The sequence below is a fragment of the Microcebus murinus genome, chromosome 23 (genome assembly GCF_040939455.1).
Source record: "Microcebus murinus isolate Inina chromosome 23, M.murinus_Inina_mat1.0, whole genome shotgun sequence".
Taxonomy (NCBI): domain Eukaryota; kingdom Metazoa; phylum Chordata; class Mammalia; order Primates; family Cheirogaleidae; genus Microcebus; species Microcebus murinus.
The window spans coordinates 18,422,454-18,443,355 of record NC_134126.1 but is presented as its reverse complement, the minus strand read 5'-3'; the positions used below and the strand labels follow the sequence as shown (position 1 = coordinate 18,443,355).

The 20,902-nt window shown below is 42.3% G+C and overlaps 1 protein-coding gene across 3 annotated transcripts in view; it reads left to right on the top strand.

Moving 5' to 3' along the window:
* The window catches only part of TGFB2 (transforming growth factor beta 2), an 86,793-nt gene that overhangs the window by 6,096 nt on the left and 59,795 nt on the right, over positions 1-20,902 (top strand). For 2 of the 3 annotated variants that reach the window (XM_012759871.2, XM_012759873.2), the window contains exon 2: positions 9,482-9,565. The exons of the other annotated variant lie outside the window; for it this stretch is intronic. In XM_012759871.2, the coding sequence (XP_012615325.1) occupies positions 9,482-9,565 (84 nt within the window). The remainder of the gene's footprint in view (positions 1-9,481; positions 9,566-20,902) is intronic. 3 annotated transcript variants of the gene reach the window in all.

Here is a 20,902-nt window from a genome sequence, read left to right as displayed (position 1 = left end):
GAGCCTAGCCCAGGGAGAAGTGTGCAGGCCCACCGCTACTTCTATCCCCCGCTGTATGTTCAGGAGGAAGGTGAGCAGTAAGCAAGAGATTGCATGGAAGAACTCTGCAAATCGCCCTTCCAGCCAGCCCCATGTAGCATTTCCGGTATTGCCAGGATCCTGGAGAGAGGATTTGGATTTGCCAGATGTGCTTGCTCTACTTCAGCAGCTCTTCTGCTCAAGGGTGTATTTCACTTTGCAGATTCTGAACAGCTTGATGAAATGTGGCTCTGGCTGAGATAAACAAATGTTTCCATTGTCATTTTGAAAGCATATGGTGTGCTTTCATTTTTTTGTTTTTTGGTTTTTTTTTTTAATATCCTTTAAAACAAAGATAGTTTTTAACTTAGGGATTCAATGCTGTCCAGGTATTTTTATTTTAAATTTAATGACATGTTAGGGATTCTTGGATGGAATCCAAGTTTAGACTAGAAAGTTTGCTTCCATCATCTGTTTAGAAGAAATTTGCATCATGCTACAAACCATAAGCTGCTTTTGGAGGTTGTTTGTTTTGTTTCTTTTCTAACCTGAGATATTCAGAAGTGGGTGTTTAAGTGCAGTGCACTTTCACCACCACCTTGCTTCCTGGATTGGCTCGGTGGCCTTGGCTCTGAAGAAAACTGCCCTTGACCTCTTCCCTGCAATCTCTGAATTACCTTCTTGTCCTGCACTGTGATGCACTCTCTGCATATATGGTGGCTGAAGGCTCACGCATCATGTCCCCATTCAATACTCTGCTGAGTTTGTGGGAGACAGGAGCCCCTTCACTTAACCAGGCCTCAGTTTGTCACTTATAAAGATGAAGATCATAACACTTGCTTCCTAGGCCTGTAAAGGGTTGACGATCATATGTATGAAGAAACACCTAATGCAGCTGCTTCTGGTGCTTAGTAGGCCTCTTTGGTTGGCAGCTGTTAACTCACTGAGTCTCAAACACCCTTGACTTTAAGATGCACCATTATTTTATGTGCCACTAAGAAAGAAATGTCACTGCCAAGTAACTCCAATGTGCCATTGATTATAACAGAGTCTGGATTTTAGAGATAGGAAAATGCAATTAAAAGTGATGCCCCATGAACCACTTTCACTAACCTGGAATGTCTTGGGGCCTCCGTCTCATTCTTTACTTTGTAGTTCCACTCAGTGGATCTATTTCCCTTGCACACCCAAGATTGTTCCTTTGGCGGCCTTTGCCACTTTGGGGCAAGACTAGTCATTTGCCATGTTTGTATCTGGTCCTCCTAGGAAAAGGTCCTGAGAGTTTAGGCTTCTTTGGATCAGACTTTTCAGAGTCTGGCTCCTCCTCCTTGCTCAGCCCCTCCTGTCACAAAGTCCCTGCACTCTGGTCACACTGTGGTCACATCACCCTCTTTGCCTTTACCTAGCTAGGCTATTTATTTTCATGCCTCTGGGCTTTTGTTTATGCTTTTCCCTCCACTTGGAGTTCTATCTTTTGACATCTTTAAAAATCTTTCTAGGCTTAGCCAGATAGCACCTCCTTAAGCAACCTTTCTTGATTTTCCTAGTCTCATTTAATCTGCACTCTCACTGTACTGATGTTTGTCTCCATCCCTGCCTATTCTCTCTTGCTGGTGGTAGTAACATCTATCTCTATTCCAGGCTGTCTTCTTCATTGGTTTGTAAACTTCCTCAGAACAGAAACAGAATCTAACTTATTTATAGTCTTACAGGACCTAGCACATTGTATTTGCTCAATAAATGTTTGGCAGATGCATGAGCATTCTCTTTAGAGAGTAAGGTGGAACCACTGGAAGGAAGATCTGTGAGTTCAAGGAGGTGTAGAGATGTGGAGAGAAGAAATGTCTTCACCTTCATTATCAGGGAAAATGTGCCTGCTGGCCCATGTCACCATGCTATGACAGCACAGGGCCTGTCACGGCCATACATTTCCTGTTTCCAGTTTTTCTAATAATGAAAATGATGATGATAATGATGATGATGAAAACTAAGCTTTATTGGGTACTTACTATATGCCAAGCATAGTTTTAAATATTTTACATATAGGTACTCTTGAATCCTCACAAGCAACCCTATGAAGTCAGTACTAATAGTTTCTCTTTGACATCTGAGGACATGGATAAAGCTATTTCTATCAGTGATATCTTATTGAAATAAAGCTTTCAGTCACCACAGATAATAGAGCCCTAATACTAAGCACAGCAAATTCAGAACATGACTTTTCTTGCCCTCTTAAAAAATGACATAGTACATCCACAAGAGAAAAGTGACCCACCTCTGCTACCAACATTTACATTTACAAACTCTGAATTCTTTTTGTAGAACAGGAAATATAACTCTCAAGTCTTGCACACAGCCTTGGATCTTTCTTCTTGCCTCTAACACATTCAGTTTTTCTCTCTGCACTTGGTTGATACAAAAATTGTGATTTCTCAAGTCCCTAGCTTTGGTTTTTAACTGCAACCATTTCCTTCACAAAAGTTGGGATGAATTTGATTGATAGGGCAGTCTTCTTGTGTCTTTCAGAGAATTAATTTATCTGGGAAGGCAAGATGGTATTGTAAAATGAGCATGGACTTTGGAACCAAACAAACCCAATAAGTAAAGGAAAGAGAATAAATAAAAGGGAATTGCACCAGAGGAATCTCAGAGGTTGAAAGGGAAGCAGTAGCATCAAAGACAAGAGGTCCTACTCCAGGCCTGTGGCAATTGTTAAAACGTGGTCCTGTTTTGGTTAGCAACTTGGCTCTCTCAATGCAAGTTCTTAAAACTGCCTCATTGACATTTAAGTTGCTTGGTTCTGCCAGTATTGGCTTTTTGTGGCTGGGTTTGAAACCTGGCCTTCATTTCTTTATTTGTAAACATGAAGAAATGAACACCTGCTTCGTTGGGTGTTGTAAAAGAATGATGTGTGTGAAGCACTTCATGTGGCTGTTTTTGGCAATTAGTAGGCCTTCTTTGCACTGCAGCTATTATTCGTTGAATCTCAGACTCAGACACCACTGACTTTTGAATGCACTGTTATTTTATGTGCCACTAAGAAAGAGATATCACTACCAATTAAGTCTCATGTGCCATGGATTATAAGAGAGGACCTGGATATTAGAGATACTAAAATGTGAAAAATATGTAGAATTAGTGAAATCACATAAATACGTGTGGAATGAAAGACTAGTGGTGTGTGTGCACATGGTTCACAGACTGTACTGGAAACACATGGGAAATTAAGTGGAGGCATGACATGCACCTTCAGAATTCTTTTCTGTTTAGTGAATATCAGGAGCTTCCACCTGGGGCTATCTGCCTGGGGAACAGGAAGCAGGAGGTCCATGTGATAAGCTCCTCCCAACCAGAGAGTCCTGAAAATAAACAATTTCCGGTTTTGATTTTTTTTTTTTTGAAAACTAAGATATTACCAGCTGTTTCAAAGGATATGTAAATTTTTAGGGAAAAAAATGTTTAAATTATTTTCATTGATCTCTCCGAATGTGCACATGAGTCGATAGCACCTGCCTCTTTATATTCCCGGGTCGCAAAGTCTGAAATCAAATAAAGGATGAGGGGGTGTTTTTCATAAAAAGCTGACATGCAGAGTGGGCTTCTATGCAATGTGCTTCTGGGCCTGGTGCCACCTCTCCTCACAGGTGCCCTGTCCCTTGTCACCTAGCCCAGCGATAGACTGAGAAAGAAGCGAGGACATTGGGAGTCAAGGCTGAGGCAGGTTGGGCAGCCGTGGTGGGACTCAGTAGAGCACATTTCATCGCCATAGCCAGGCACAGCAGACTCTTAGCCATTGTGGGGATCATTTACAAAAAGGCTTTAGTGATGGAACCCCATTAGGGAGTAGAAGTCCCAGTGGAGAAGGTGGATGAGGTGAAGAGGAGGGACTGATCAGGAGTCACTGCAAAGTGTTTGAGGGTCAAAAATGAAAAGGGAGAGGAGAAGCCATACTAAGGCCTTGGGTCATGGTTAACAGGGTAAGATGTTCTCTCAGCGAGTTGGCATCCTGGCTTTCCTGGGGAGACCCAGTAACTCCATTGGTGTGAGAAAACACTGCTTTCCAAGACAAACTGGGTTCACTGGATTTAGTGTCTGTTAGAATCAGGGGAAGCCCCCTGGAGCTGAGAAAGCAGACCCTCTGTGGACCAGGACCACCCCTTCATTCTCTCAAATGAATACTTGGGTTTGTTGGCTGTCGTTAAGTCAGAAATGTTTGCCTTAGATGTTTCTGTAGCCACGATGACTTGAGGAACTGCAGGCAGATGGAAAATGATTTCTGGATGTTGCGAAGCCCAAGACTTCTGGAAATAGTTTGAATGCATTTCTACCCGTCCACAGGCAGCTGTTGTCTGTCTCCCACTAGCATGTTCCATGCGTCTCTGCACACAGGGAGGGCATCTCAGTCCCATGAGGCCTTGGTAGCTACCTCCATGTTGGGAATTATGAAGCAGGTCATTCCTGAAGAAGAGACACTGTGTTTCTGAAAGAAAAGTCATGGGGTAGCGATTTGAGAAGAAGACTGCTCCTCTGGAGTTGCTGTTTGTTTCAGGAAATACCGTAGCATCTTTTTGGTCTCCTGAAAGAAAAAGAAAAATGTTGTGACTTAGACCTTGGCTCTGTTCATTTGGCTTTTCCTATCTAGCCCACACTGCGCTGACAAATATCACATCTGTCTTGACAAGCTAGTTCGCAAATAACTATTCATTCATAACTTTAGGCTGTTGTCAGAATCCTTGTGTGTTACTTCATCTTGGGAACAAGAATGCAAAGTTTGGTTTAGAGAGACACATTGAAATGACCACAAGTCCACTAGTCTTTGCAAATCTCTCTATCTGAACAAGATTACTGGGTACTTTTCAGTGGACTTTCAGAGCACTAAAATATTTATTGTTGCCAAAACATCAATGGGAATTTTTTGGGAAATACAAATTAATTTTTAAGTTTTGGATTCATTTCGGTGTTGGTGATTCCAATGCTTCTTAGACCAAATTTATCAGGAATTGTTCTGTCTACACCAGATATAGCAGTAACTTTGCTTCTTCCCTCCATTGGGGGTTTTCTTTTTTACATAGTCATTATTTCCCTATCTGTTGGCTTAATCTCATTTTCACTTTTGCCTTGACATCTTAATGGCAATACGACTGAAGTTGTTTCTACTTGCTTCCTAATGAAGTCTTGTAATTTAGCTCAGAAAGTCCAAAAAAAGGTGTGGGTGACTTATTCTGATTCTACTTTACAATAAGAAAAGAATAATCACAGACCAAGGACATTTCTTTGCAGGAGATAGGTGATTTGGTCAAGGAACTGTCCCCTCGGAGGTTGGTCAGGGCTTTCTGGGCAAATGTTTCTAGAAACATCCAAGCTGATCCCTTGACATTTTAGGTTGTGCAGGGTAAGGAGGGGGAGATAGAGGAAGAAGTTCTCCAAATCTCCTGACCCTTATCTGAAAGCAGCAGGGCAGAGCCAGATAAATTATAGCTCTTACTCTCTGGAATAGCAGGTCCCACCTTCAAAGATGTCTGTTAAACTCTACTACGTTGGCTTGCTGTTATCTCTCTTCACCCTGTTTTATATCTGAGACATCTTGAAGTGTTTTTTTAAAAATCAAATTGATTTGAATAGTAATTTAGTCACTCACTAGTGTATTAACTAAAGTCACTGGTCAAGTCTATGAAGGAACTCTTTTTTGTTGTTTTTTTTTTGTGTTTTTTTTTTTGAGACAGAGTCTCGCTTTGTTGCCCAGGCTAGAGTGAGTGCCGTGGCATCAGCCTAGCTCACAGCAACCTCAAACTCCTGGGCTCAAGCAATCCTCCTGCCTCAGCCTCCCAAGTAGCTGGGACTACAGGCATTCGCCACCATGCCCGGCTAATTTTTTCTATATATATTAGTTGGCCAATTAATTTCTTTCTATTTATAGTAGAGACAGGGTCTCGCTCTTGCTCAGGCTGGTTTCGAACTCCTGACCTCGAGCAATCCGCCCACCTCGGCCTCCCAGAGAGCTAGGATTACAGGCGTGAGCCACCGCGCCCGGCCTATGAAGGAACTCTTGAGCTGCCGCTGTCCCACCTACTAAGCGTGTGCCTTTCTTCTCCATAGAATGAGGTGACTGGTGCTAATTTGTTTTGGAGAGAGACATATTTTAGAAGAATTCCACTGTCAGGAAGTATCACCATCAATAATGAAACTATGTGTGTAGAGTCATGTCTAATTTCATTAACTCTCTGTCACAAGCACTCCGCTGCTAGAAACAGGGTCTTGATCCAAGCTTACCCCAAATCACTATACATTTGGATCAGTTTGCCGTTTCTCAGTAACATTTGCTGGGAATTTTTTAAGAAAAGTAGAAACTCATTGTCGTTTAGTGTTGGGAGGAGTGATAGTACCCACTTATAGAACTGCTGTATTGTAATAGAGATGCATTGTATGTTTACGCAGAGGGTTGGTGGGAGTGGGACGGGAGTTTATTTGATATAGAGTTTGGTTGAAACTAAACACTTTTATAGTTAACTTTGTTTCTAATGCCATCTAATTCTGCTTAAGATATCACAGCAATAAGAATGGCTTTAGCTCTGTCATATAGACACTTTCACAGTATACAAAACATCTACTTACTCAGAACAAATAACCCTTATGAGGGGATAATTTTTCTTTGATCCATCTAGTTGGATGGTTTTGAGGTCAAAGGAGGTTTTGGAAAGGGCTTTTCTAACCTGTAAATCACAAAGGCCTGTACCAGTGGTTTTCACATTTTATCATTCAAAAGAAAAGTAGATTCCCAAACCTTTGTTCCTCACCTCCATCTAGATAATTATTCAGTAGTTTTAAGGTGGGTTTCAGAAGACTACATCTTAACACGAAGGCCAGGTGATTCTCACACGGGTAGTTCAGAAACATACTCTGGAAACACTGTGTATTTTTATTTTGTTTTGTTGCTTTATTTCTTAGCTGTGTCAAAAATGAACCCCAACACTTTTATAGTCATCTATTTTGTAAATTACCCATGCAAAATTTAACTCTAGCACTGATTTCTATCTTACGACTTGTGTGACCTATAGTCTCCCATTATCAAATAGTGAGTGTCCAAGTTCTTCTAAAAAATATTTTGTTTCTGAGACTATTCATGTCTCAGGTTGTCATAATGGTTTATATTTTACAAAGCATTTTCACATATATCCAAAGCCTCATTATTCTAAATAAAGTGTATCCATCTCACAGTGCCATTTTTCAATCAAGTAGATTACTGAAAATTGATTATTTAAAACTAAGGACTGCATTCTGTGGCCTGAATCATCCCTGTTAGGTTAGCAACCTTATATCTCCATCCCGTTCACGGTCTTAACTTCTAAGGCATTGCTGAATCAGCACGAGAGCTCCCTCTCCTTTTGCCTTGCTTAAAAACAGATAAGAAAGAAAAAGAAAGAAAGGATTTTCATACTGCAACTTTAGAGCAGAGTGAAAGCAAACCAAAGGTGCATACTTGAGGGCTGCATGCTGGAAATGGCAAATGACAATAGTTTCCTCACCTTGTTCTCACGTGGACTTCCTATGACCTGGGTGACCTTGGGTAATTTCAGAGATCTGAATTCTGTTTCATAGAATTGTCCCTCTTCTGCTCCACGGCCTACACTGACCTGAAGAAGGTGCTGTTTCCCAGGAAAAGGACTTAAATCCCCCCAAGAAATGCACAGGGCCATAGTGTGAAGCAAAAGTTATCTCTCACCAAGCGATTTGCTCTGCCTAGCCTGCCTTGCTCTGGTTGTAGTCTGTGAGATTTTTATGTGAGATAACTTTCAGCATCTCTTTTTAAAGGTCAGATAGGCATGAGCAAACTTTGTTTGACTTGCTAATCTTGTGACAAACAGTTTATACCCCGGCTAGCTTCCTGTCTTTGCTGACTGGTTATTTGAGGGAATTTCTTCCTGTAAGACGGTGGGGAAGGCTCTAAAAATAAACAACATGGTTGCTTATTGGTGGGAACATGTGTGAGCAGATGTCAGCTGGGAGCCCCATATGGTGGCAACATGATAGCAGCATGTACTTATGGAAGCCCCGTGTTGGGTCTCTTCTTCTGCCATGCCACCCAGAGCCCCATATCTCAATTAAAGAGCATTCTGATCAGAAGGTGTAATCCACACATGTGTGAGAAGTCAGTGTCACTGGGCTCTTGTTATTCACTGGGCTGAATATTGGAGATGGTAAGTTCTAGGGTGTGGAAAAGGCCTTCGTGATCCATTTTAAAATTGAGTGACAGGCACAAATCTGGCACAAAAAAAAAAAGAAAAATTGAGAGAGGAGTCCATAAGGCTTATGTCTTTTGTCAAAAGAAGTTTTCAAGTCAGGTCCTAAGAATGGCAGTGTTACTTCTAGAAGACATGTTCTATCTATGTGACTAGAAAGTGCATGGATTCTAAATTTATGTAAGGACCTGGGAAAGCACTATATTCTTGCCAGGCCTAGAAGGCATTCAGGGCTTCTTTGATCACATAAGTTAGATGACTAATACGATTACATTCCTTGCTCACCTTTTATTTGTTAGTCTCTTTTAAATATATCAGCTCATTTCAATTTTATAACAATTCTCAGGGGAAGCATTATGTCTGCCTCATCTTATAGACAGAAGTTTGGGCAAATTCAGGGGCTTATCCAAGGAGTCACAGGAAATCAATGACAGAATGGGAGTTTTAATTCACATCCTCTCGTGCAAAAATCCTATATTATTGACCCTACCACAGATACGAAAACCTTTGAACACTCAGCAGTATTTTCTCTACCATGTGAAGGATTTTTTTGTGTATTTTCTTTTCTAAGAATATGGTGGGTAGCATACACACTGGGTTGGCGTTACTTTAAAGAAAGCAAAGTTCGAAATTTCTGGATGTAAGAACTATTATAGAAGATATGTTTAATCCATTTCAAAGAGCTCCACCTTTTTAAACTATAGCTAAGTAGCCTCAAACCAACATACACTTGTATTTTTGACTCGTTTGAGAAGGAGCATTCATGTGCAGGTTGGAAATGATGACAGGTGGTTTTAAGAACACTGAAATCTAGGCCAGCCAAACGAAAAACAAAGTTTTATTCTTAATAGGTAGGCTGCCTTTTATCAAAGGAGGGCATGGCCTTTCTCATTCATCTTGAATATAAATCAAGGTATTTATTTTACCATTTCAGTATATAAATTGCACATGGTTATTTTAACACTAGAGCATGCTAAAGGGAAAACAGAATTCAGAAGTCTGACTGCTGGCTAAGGGATTCCAGAAGATCTGGGACTGGAATCCAGAATCCTCCATTGGTAATTGGTGTCTAATCCCCTGGCCCCAGTTTAGCAGGAACCTTAGATTCCTGGGGGAATGATAAGAACATTCAGTGAGTCCCTCTTCTGCTTTGAATCTTTGTATAGTTCTGTGCCAGGCATCTCTTCAGTAAAATAGCTAATGACTGTGCTTTTTAAAACTCCTAGCTGTCTGCCCAGTTGTTACAACACCCTCTGGCTCAGTGGGCAGCTTGTGCACCAGACAGTCCCAGGTGCTCTGTGGGTACCTTGGTGAGTACACTTGTCTGCTTTATTCCTCGTTTGCCGTAGTTGTAATCAAGTCCATCTTTAGTATTTGTCTCCTGTGGGGAACTTGTCAAAGGCAAAGTAGGATTCTAACCTGCAGCCTTGTAGCTGAGCAAGCACAAAGGTGCCTGGGATTTTCTAGGTGGAGTTTATATGAGAAAAACTGATGAAGAGCTTTGACGTTAATACAGTCACTTGATTGCAGTATGTGAATAGAATGATTTGAAATGTTGATTTCCTGACCCTCACAGAGGCTACTCTCTGGAGGGTTGACCAGTATGGCCTGAATGTCAAGGGAATGTTCCTTTTTTTAATGTCTTATTTGTGTCTGTGTTCTTATTCGTGACACATAATAGTTGCTCAGTTAATGTATTCTGTACTGAACTAAAGTGAAAGGAGATTTTCTCTCCTTTAAGGTTCTAGAATCTAGAGGGAGACTCTTAGCAGAGTTATGCTGATGCCATTGTTTGTGACCTTTGTATTGACACATCCGGATTGCATGGAGAAATGGATCTTCATAAGTCGGGGCCTCAGCTAACTGCACCTGGGAGTTTACACTTGCTCAACTCACTTAGTCCTGACCCTCAGACCAAGTGCAAGCCCCTCAGAGCCAGCACCACATGTTGGGCTGAGGGGCACCAAAGCCAGAGATCTCCATCCCTGTCTAATTTGGAACATTCATCAATTCAGCCAGCATTTATGAATGCCTGCTGTATGCTGGGCAGTGAGTCCGCAGAGAGACTAGGATCAAAGAATATCCTTGATCCTGACACTCAAGGAATTCAGTGGCTAAAGTTGCCCTGAACCATGCTCAGGAAGAAAGGAAACAGACTTATAATCCTGGCATGGGCTCACTACATATTTTTGAGGCTCTGAGAAGGTTTGGATTATGTTGATTCTAAATGTGGGTGGAGGTCCTGGACACAGACAAAGGAAATTTTTTTTATTATCCTAGGAGAAGCTGGATGTCCTATTCTGCAATTTACTGTGCCTGACATTGCTTCTTAGAAATCAGTAATAGCTTGTTTACAGTGGGCTAAGCTGGGGTTTCCTCAAAAAAGACTGATTGTGTTGAGAGTAGACATTTATTTTAGTACAGAAAGCCTCAAAGTGGCTGGTAGCTGCAAAATGAATAAAAACACTCAAAGGTCTAATCCATACTTTTAAAGCTCCTTTTTTGTGAGACCTTATAGTTTTGTTCTTAAGCTCTACATTTTAATTTGATTTCACTATCTAAACCAAGGATTTAAATCTCTGATATTTTCCCACTAGCTGACTGGCTATTTGGAAAGGAAAAGGGAAGGGACCAAGAGAAGGAAAACATTTATTACATAGCCCATATGTCCCTGGCACTTAATACGAATCATCCTAATTTTCCCCACGTTGGTGGGTGAGGAGGGCCAAGATGACGATCTTCATTTTTGAGGAAACTGTGGTTTGGAGAGGTAAACACCTTGTCTTTGGTCACAGAGCTAGCTAGGGACAGAGCAAAATTCTGAATTCACATGTAGCCTGGATGCCACCAATCAGAGACCCCCAATTTTTTTTTTTTTTTTTTTTTGCTTTTCCTTTGGAATCCTCTCCCATTAATTTTATAACTTTCTTACCTACTCCTTTAATTTCCTTTTCATCTTTTCCTCCCATCGTAGGCAAATTGGTTCTTCGGGTGGTTTTTCTTTGCAGGCACGCCTTCTGGCCCAGGGTTATTTTCGGTCACTTCTTTGCTGGGAGCTCCTCTCTTCCTTTGGTGCAAAATCATTGGAAACCCACCCTGCTCCTCAGCGGGTCTGGGAAAGTCAGGGGTGTCTCCGAGGGTGTGGAAGGGGAGGTAAGGCACGAGCCCCACGCAGCGGGAGGCTCTCCCACCCCACCCCTGCAGACCCCCTGCAGACCTTCCATGCAAGACTGCTGAGCAGTGGGGCTCTGCATTTTTTTTTTTTTTTTTTTTTTTTGGTCTCTGTTCTTAGAAATAGTAATTGAGTAAAAATGTAAGTGAGCGTATGCCAGGGGGCAAACGTCCAGGGTCAGGGTGAATTTCTCCGTAGCTGAGTGTGATTCTGAACACTCGTTAAGTGGAGTCAGCCAGTGCCAAGCAGCTCCAGGGCCATCCCTGTCACCTTGTGTGAACCGCCTCTCCCTTCCAAGGAGATGCTGGGAGCGGCGGGAGGGAGCGGGAGGCCTGTGGCGCCTCTGGCTTTTTCTCACTCTCCAACCTGGGTGGTGTTGATAACGACAGGTTCGATGCCAGCCTTCGGCCTGGCAGCGTTAAATCCAAACCCCTGGAGGGTGGAATAGGCCATGCTCCTCACAGCCCATGGGACTGCAGAATCATTTTTTTTTTTCTCTTTTTAAATTCATTATCCCCAATAAATAATATCGGTTAAGATGAGGTTAGCCTGCCCACACGTTTCCCTAATGAGATATAAGAAGCAAGAGGATGAGCAATGGAGACAGCCTCTCTATGACGGAATGGATGAACAGTCGTGAAGGAGAATTTATTTATTTTATTTTATTTTATTTTGAGACAGAGTCTTACTCTGTTGCCCAGGCTAGAGTGCCATGGCGTCAGCCTAGCTCACAGCAACCTCAAACCCTCCCCCTCGATTCCTCAAGCGATCCTCCTGCTTCAGTAGTCCCTCCCTAGTAGCTGGGACTACAGGCATGTGCCACCATGCCCGGCTAATTTTCTCTATATATACTTTTAGTTGTCCAGCTAATTTCTTTCTATTTTTAGTAGACACGGGGTCTCGCTCTTGCTCAGGCTGGTCTTGAACTCCTGACCTCGAGAGATCCTCTCGCCTCAGCCTCCCAGAGTGCTAGGATTACTGGCGTGAGCCACCTCGCCTGGCCCGAATTTAATATTTTTAAAAAGCATTTACTGAGTAAGAGGCTTTTAAGTAGCTCGGTGAAGATTTAGAGACGGTGTTTCTCCAAGTGTGGTGTGCATTTGTGTCTCCCGAGGCGTCCGGCGGATTCCCTGGCCCTCCCTGAGATCAACTGAGTCAGAACCACTGGGCCGGGTGGAGCTGAGAGTCTGTGCAGTTTACACTAGCGCCGCAGGTGCTTCTGACCTCGCTGAAGTTTGCAGCTGCGCAAAGTAGCGCATGCGCTGATGATGCAGGACAGTTGACTCAGCCAGACTGCATGGAGGGGTTCAGATCCAGTGGGGCAGGCCTCTGTTGCATCAGCTGGTCCTCCAAGTGTGGGTCCCCGAACCCACAGCCCTGTGCTTTCCATTTCCCCAAATGCATGTAGATATTGGGGTAGAATTGTCGTTGATGGTATCACACATAGCCCCTGCTCACTGTTCCCCTCAGAGGAGGCCAGCGAGTGTGCAAGGGAGTGAATTCATCATGCGTGGTGGGTGGCAGATGCCTAGTTTCGAAGTTACACATGGGAGTGAATTCCTGCGCTCGGGGACAACCGTGGAGTGGGAGGGGGGTTTTTGAAGCTGATGTTTAATGTGTAAGTAACCATATCATCGAATATATAAGGTAGTGTGTAATCCCCTTAGGTAGCACTTGGTCAAAGCACTACTGACCTCTTCATGGCCTGAATCCCATCTTGTGACATTCCACGGGGTAAGGACCTAGCCAACAACGGAATGTAAACTCTACTCTCTCAGCCAAACTCAGCTTCGGGTAACTGCAGGTTTCTCTTTCTAAATGGTGTTTTTCTCAAGAGGCATTAGAGCAGGTGAGGAGGATCTGACCAAGCTATTGAAAAGTAAAGTGAACGATAAATTGCTCGATGTTTTCTTTGTGCAACCCTATGCTTCATGGTATTCTGATGTTATTTTTGAACCGCCCAATATTTTGAATCTGACCCTATAGTATGAATAGTCTGTAACACTGTAGCTTTTTTGGCCAATGAACTATTGAGGGAACTACCTAGTTCTCCTACATGTTATGGATCACTAAACAGCTCACATGGCTAGTGAAATGTGAGAATAACTGAATAGTGTTAATTTTACTTCCTGCAAATCCTTCAGTTAAAAGATCTCTACATTAAAGATCTCTACTATAAATATAGATATAATTTTAAAAGGAAAGTCAAATGCATGCAGAGATCCTGGGAAGACAAAGGTAAACAGGGGACGTTCTTATAATATATTAGCTCATGCACCAGTATTTATGGCTTATCTGCTTGTATCAGGCATATTCTAGCCGCTGGTGATACCATCAGTGAATCAAATAGCAAAAATCTTTTTGCTCTTGGGGAGCTTACATTCTGGTGGTGTAAGACAGACAATAATAAAGATTAAATAACAGTGGTAGAATTTGATACATTTTAAGGAGGGAAAAGCAAAGATTGGACAGGGGATAGGGATGGGAGTTGCAATGTTAAGTAAACTGGACATGGAAGAATTCATTTAGAAGGTGGCATTTAAGCAGAGACTTGAAATAGGTCAGAGACTAATCCGGGGCTATCTGGGGAAAGGCATTCTGTTCTATTCTATTCTATTCTGGCAGAGGGATCAGCTAGTGCTGTTCCTGGCATGTTCAAAGATTGTCAAAAGTGTCCTAGGAGAGGAGATTAGAGAGATAATTAGGGATGGATGATGTGGGGCTTTGCAGCCCATTGTAAGGTCTGTAGCTTTTCCTCTAAGTAAAATGGAGAGAAGGGTGGTTTTAGCCAAGGGGTCACTGTGGCTGTTGAGAATGGTACCTATGTAGAGTGGCTAAGGTAGGAGCAGGAAGTCCAGTGAGGAGGTCTTTGTGATGCATTGGAATGGCACTTTGCAACTGTATTTCCAGGTGACAGTGCACCATAACAAGCATCTCGAGCAGACTTGGCTTGTGCTGAGTTTTTTCTTTTGCAATTAGTTTGCTAGGTGGGCTACAGTGGGTTTTATATGTAGAAAATGTTTTTCTGTTTGATTGTTTTAAATTAATAGTCGTGAGTTATTGGCAACTCATCCCCTTCCTTTCTGAAAAGAAGGCAGCTCTGCACCCTTCTGTGTGTGAAAATAGCCCCTTGGATCTCCCATGTTGTGTTGATGCATGTGGAATGGTGGTTGCTGGGGTTTGTACTTGCTGTAATGCCTGGTCATGGCCCTCTTCAACTCGGTGGCCAGGAACATATGACACTAAACTCACAGGTGACCATGCTTTGGCCTTGGCAGAATGACAAACTACCTTGCCTGTGTGAAATAGACAGTCAGATTCGGAAGGATCTGTGGATCTGTCCAACTGTGTGCATGAAATAGAAGGCCTTTTGCCTAAACTTTGAAATGAGGTCATAAGAGAATTTTTAAAGCTATGTCTCTTATCATTCAAAAAGCATTTCAGTTGGACCAGAGTTTGCTTTCTCACTCTTCAGTTTTGAATATAGCAAGGCTTTACACTGGTATGTTGATTTTATTCCTTCATCCATCTGTACGAGCAATATCAGTTGTATCTACTGTGTGCTAGGTGGTAGATGTAGGAAGCAGAGATCCTGTCTCAAGGAGCCTGCAACTTAGTGAGGAAATCAGGCAGACCAAACCAACCAAATGAAAACAAAAAGCCAATACCATGTGGTTGATTACAAGTAAGGCATCTGACAGGCCAGGATAAGAGTTCCCGAACTTGGCCCAGGTGAAGGAAGCCTCATTGAGAGAGATGACATTTGCTGCTTAAAAGATAACCTTTGAGATTGTAGTTTGGCAGTCATCAGCCAGCAATTATGTTTTCTGGAAGGAGAAGATTTGCCCCTTTCATGTTGGTTTTTCTTCCGAGAGCTTGTGTGAGTACCATCTCGATGAATCACAAAACAGCAAGAAATGCTAGTGTGGCCTTTGAAAAAATTCATGTATTCTTATAAGAGAACTGCTTAGAAATATTGAGTCAGGGGAATAGGGCCATATTGCTCTGTCAAGTATTTATGAGTCAAAATTGATGCATTCAGAAGAGATCGTGGAGCTGTTGTATATAAACATCCATGTAATGATGTGCGGTGGTATCAATGGATCTTTGTGCAATATGGCATTGTTTTATAAACTCAAGGTCGCCATAGAGAGCTACTCTCTCAATCTCAATGGCATACCACAGTGGTTTGTCACTCATTCATAGTAGAAGGCCTCGTGGGTTGGCTGTGGCTCTGCTCTGTGAGCTCTTCATGCGGGGCCCTGGGCAATATTGACTTCCCAGCAGAACCGGGAGACACGGCAGTCACCCTCACCCAAATGCCACTGGCCAAAGCAAGTCACCTGGCCATGCCCATCTCAGTAGGGCAGGAAGGGGCCACAAGGGAGAGGCTGTGTAGGGATGTACCCAGGGGACAGAGACAGCCAACATTTTGAACAAACGATATAGCACATCAAGAGCTGGGAAAGAGAGAAAGATTTCACCCATGTTAAAAAGTTTCTATTTTGTGGGTATGACATGATTGGGTCCACGCTATTGCTGTATCTATGGAAATGTGGGGGCCTTTATCATAGATATTTACTGAATACTTAGTAGGCTGATTCTATAAGACAGACATAAATGTTATTTCTCCCCATTTTTATCATTGCCGTACTCCTCTAATGGAGACAGGTTTAGCTGGTGTGAAAGGTAGAGTTGGGAATACCAGATTTCTAAAGCAAGTCCTAATGTGTTAGATGAAGTTTATGTCTGTCACAGAAACTCTGAAACTCAGGCGTATCTCCAAAACCTATAGTGACATCCCTTAGCCTTAGAGTTCTAGATTGCCACTGTGGTCCTTGCATGCCCAGCAGGGTCTGGTAGATGTTGTCTGCAGTAAGGATTCAGGCTAAGTCTCCATGAGAGTGTGCAGATGCTTAACGGTTTGCTAGAAGGAGCACGACTTTCCTGTTTCTTATCTCTCTCGTGTGAGTTCCATGCCAATGTAAACAATGTGTGCCTTGTAGTTCCCTAGACCTGCCTAACCTGAACCTTGGTCTCCTAAACAGACCCAGCAGGTAGTCTGTTTAGAGTCGTGTTCCTACCTGTTGTATCCTGTGAACAAACTGGAAAGGAACCCTGCCTGGCACAGGACATCTGCTGTGTGACCCTCAACACAGTGACAGCGATCCACTCTGACCGCCCCCGAGTGTGCTAGGTGGCTTGGTGCTTGCAAGTTCATAAATAGTCATCTCTACAGCCTATTCTTAGTAGCAACAGATGCTGAGTTTTCCAGCCTGCTCTTGGGGTCAGTGGTGGGAAAGAGAAGAAAAAAATGAAAGCATTGTTTTGCACATGGCTGGACATCTGTATTTCTGAATTGCCCTGTTGTGTGCATGATGCAACTGCTGGAGCTGTTTTGCTGAATGTGAACTTTGTCCACCGGCTGGAGTCTAAATTGGTTTTGGATCCTTCTGAAATCTAAATGGTCAGACCATATTTTTCTAATATTCAGTTGGATTGTATCTTTGTTCTCAAGTGGAGCTGACTTCGTATGTGTTCACATCCGCAGCAGGGGTTGCTTCTCTGTTTTCCTGGTTCTCGTTGCTTGTTTTCCCAAGACTGCAACTTATCTTGTCCGTTGTCCACACTCAGGAGAAGAGGAAGGTACTGCAGCCGCTGTGACTGCAAGGATCGTTAACTCTAGGGTCGTTGTTAGGGAGGGAACAGGTGAAACGCCAAGAACAGCTAACCTACTAGGCAAAGCTTAGCAGCTAAGCCCATGGCAAAAGCTTGGGCTTGGGCTTCAGATATCAAACCTCTTAGGTCCTTTGTTGGGAGCTTTGACTGTCAAGGCTGCGGTTTCTGTTTGAGAGCTCTAGCACGGAGGTTCTCAACTTCACGATTCATCACAATCGCCTGGGGAGCATTTAACCTATTACTTATGTTACTTAGGCTGGGGCCCACCTCCAGAAATTCTGACTCAATTGATCTGGAGTGGGATCTGGCATCTTTGGCTTTAGAAAGTTCCCCAAGGGATTCTAATGTGCAGCCAGAGTTGAGAACCTTTGTTTTGGGTGCTTGCATAGTTCTTGATAAAACTGTGTGGCTCTGTCTAGGTATCCGTGTTATACTTTGAGTGAATTTCTGTGTAAAGAAAAGGCATCTATTTGGGTCAGGTTGTTAATGGATGGGAAGGGTGGTTTCTGTCTTTCATAGTAATATGATTAATAATAATGCTAAGCAACTGTTACTGAATGGTTATATTAGGCCCTGGGCTAATCCCCATATTAGCACTATAGATAGGTGCTATTATTATTCTCCATTTTATCCATAAGGTTACTGGCTTTACAGACAGGTGTGATTTCCCCATTGTCACACAGCTAATAAGTGGCAGAGCCAGGACTTGAACTCAGCCTGTCTGACCCCAAAGCTCATCCTGTTCATCACTCCCTGCAGATGATACATTTAAATTTAAATAAGAAAAATGTGGATGAAAGAATGAGATGTCAGAAAAGGAGAATCCGCTGAGTGAGAACCATATGTATCTCCATGCATTAGGGAATCATTCTTCTTTTCTGATAAATGAAAAAGAGAGGTTTGGTTGTGTTTTTGTTTTTTTTTTTCTCTTAAGTACAGTATTTTTTTTCCTACAAACCTGTGAAAGTTTAAGGCAGGCTGCAGAACCCACAGGCTGGAAGGCTGGTGCTGGGATTAAGCAGTGGCCTCTGAGCTGAGCTCCTGCGTGTGCTTTGTGTTTCCCGTTTGCAGAATGGAAATAGTTCTTCTTATGTGAATTTATATGGAGGATGAGTGCTCACTTGCAGTTCTTCTCTTGCCCAGGCTGGGTAATTAGAGTGTGCAATATAAAGCCCTTGTGTCTTTTAATTGTGTCCTCTGAATGTTGTTGTTGTTTGCAGGTTGGTAAATCTGAGTACTTACTTCTTACTTAAATGACCATGTTAATTCTCTAATGCCCATTAAAAGATTAGAATATTACCAGCATCTATCAATGGGCAGGACCCTAGAAATTCCATAGCCAGTTCCTGGCAGCCCCTGGCAATCTTTATACTCATGAAGGAATCTTGCCTATTAAGGCATCTAATAAGTATTTGTTACATGAGGGAGTGAATGCATTTTGCAAATATGGACCCTAATAGAAATAATGCCCTGCATATTGCTAAGGCCTTCTTGAGAAATGAGAGCCGTCTTAGCAATTGGTGTGCTCCCAGTTTCTCCAGGGCGCCCTGTGGTCTGCTAGCCAAGTCCTAATTGCCTACCTGGAGGAGCTTTTTGTATACTCAGCATAGCAATATTAGTAGGCTTGTAAAAGAAATCGTATCATCACTGGCCTCCATTTATATCTCTCAGCCTTGGTGAAAGGCTGCTGACTTTGTCTTCATGCTAAGTAGCATTCTTTATAAGTTAGAAAGAGTTCAGCATGCCCAGGGCAGGTAAGGAAGGGGAGAGAAGCTGATTGCCAGCCCATGTGAAAGATGAGAAGCCCAACTTGGAGGCACTCTTGTCCCCTGCGACAGGGACACCTGGATGAGACCCTGTTCCCTCTGTGAGTTCAAACTGCTGTCACTGGAGTCATAAAGGGACATTTAGGCCTGTGCTCCTGGGTCTGTAGCCAGACAGCACAAGTATTTTTAAGGCTCTTCTTGTCTCCATGCTGATTTCTGCTTAAAACTTTAACACACATAGGTTTCCCTGCAATACTTTTAAACTACTCTCTGGGTAGTGTAGGAGGGGTTGGATTAGTACTACAGCCTTTAAACAGTTTTTTTTTTTTTTTTTTTTTTTTATTGCTAAATATCCAACAGGCTGAATGGAGGAAATTCAAGTCTAACCCTGGAGGGACCCTTGTTTAGTCATCTGTCTAGACAGACGAGTTCATATAATGGGCCTTTTTTCTGTTCCTTTTGCTTTGTGTAACAGACGGTGGTCCCTTCCTTTAAACTTTGTGACGATGTCAACCTTTGGGTTTTTTGATCCCAACCTGCTGTTGATAAGCCAAGAAAGTGACTCACGTGTGAGCCAACAATGACTTTTGAGTGTGACAATTAGTCTATGATGTAGTAGAAAGAAAATACAGGCTTTGCATGAAACAGACCTGGGTAAAATGCTGACTGTATAATATTGGGCAAGTCGTTTTACCTTTTCTGAATCTCATTTTTTTCTTTCTGAAAAATGAGAATTAGTTAAAAAAAAAAAAAAAGAAACAAAAACACCCAACCCTACTTCGTAATGGTTCTTTAAAGAGAGAATTATCTAAGCATAAAAAATGTTTTTCACATGGTAGGGGCTGAATAAATTGTTATTCATTCAATTCATTCATTTTAAGGTGATCTTTGAAGCTGTTAAATTTTTTGCTTTTCTATTCTGAGAACCATAGAAAAACTAGAAATTCCAGCCCATGTTGTTAATGTCATGTTGGCATACATTGAGAATGGGGAGTGATTTTTTTTTCCAAAGTATAGAAAAAGTATAAAGTAATACCAATTTCTGTAAGAGGCAAATAATACTGCCTGTAGTCCCAGCATTCTGGGAGGCTGAGGCGGGTGGATTGCTTGAGGTCAGGAGTTCGAAACTAGCCCGAGCAAGAGCGAAACCCTGTCTCTGCTATAAATAGAAAGAAATTAATTGGCCAACTAACATATATATAGAAAAAATTAGCCGGGCATGGTGGCGCATGCCTGTAGTCCCAGCTACTCGGGAGGCTGAGGCAGGAGGATTGCTTGAGCCCAGGAGATTGAGGTTGCTGTGAGCTAGGCTGATGCCACGGCACTCACTCTAGCCTGGACAACAAAGCGAGACTCTGTCTCAAAAAAAAAAAAAAAAAAAAAAAGATGGAGATAGTTTTTTAAAAATATGAGATATCTATAATAGTAGTCAAATTCCGAGAACCAAAGAGAGGAATGGTGGTTGCCAGGGCTGCGGGGAGAGGGAAATGGGGTGTTACTAATAAATGGGCTTAAGTTTCAGTTAAGTAAGATGAATAAACTCTAGAGATCTATTCTACAATGTTCGTTGTGCCTATAGTCAACAATAATATATCAGACACTTAAAAATTTGTTAAGGGGATAGGTCTCATGTGAAGTGTCTTATCACAATAAAATGTTTTAAAAAAATGGTAGAAGAAGTAAACAAGACAGTATGGCATTCTTTGTCTTATTAGGAGAGCCAGAAACCCCCTCAGAACTTGCCTAAAAGGACTATGTGTGTTAGTAACTATTTCTACAAAGGGGTGGTAGGTACATCATCTCGATTCCTTGTCATTTCACTTTAAGCTCTGCCTGGATGCTTCCTGAAGACAATGACCTGGAAAATTTTGTTTTATTCCATTTAATTCAGTTAATATTCACTGAGCATATATTGCCTCCAGGGCTTGGTGCCTGAATTACACAGGTGGATTAAAAAAGGAGATATAGAAGGGATGGATTCATTCTGGAAGGGTGGGTACCAGCTCCCCAGAGGGAAGGAACTCAGATCA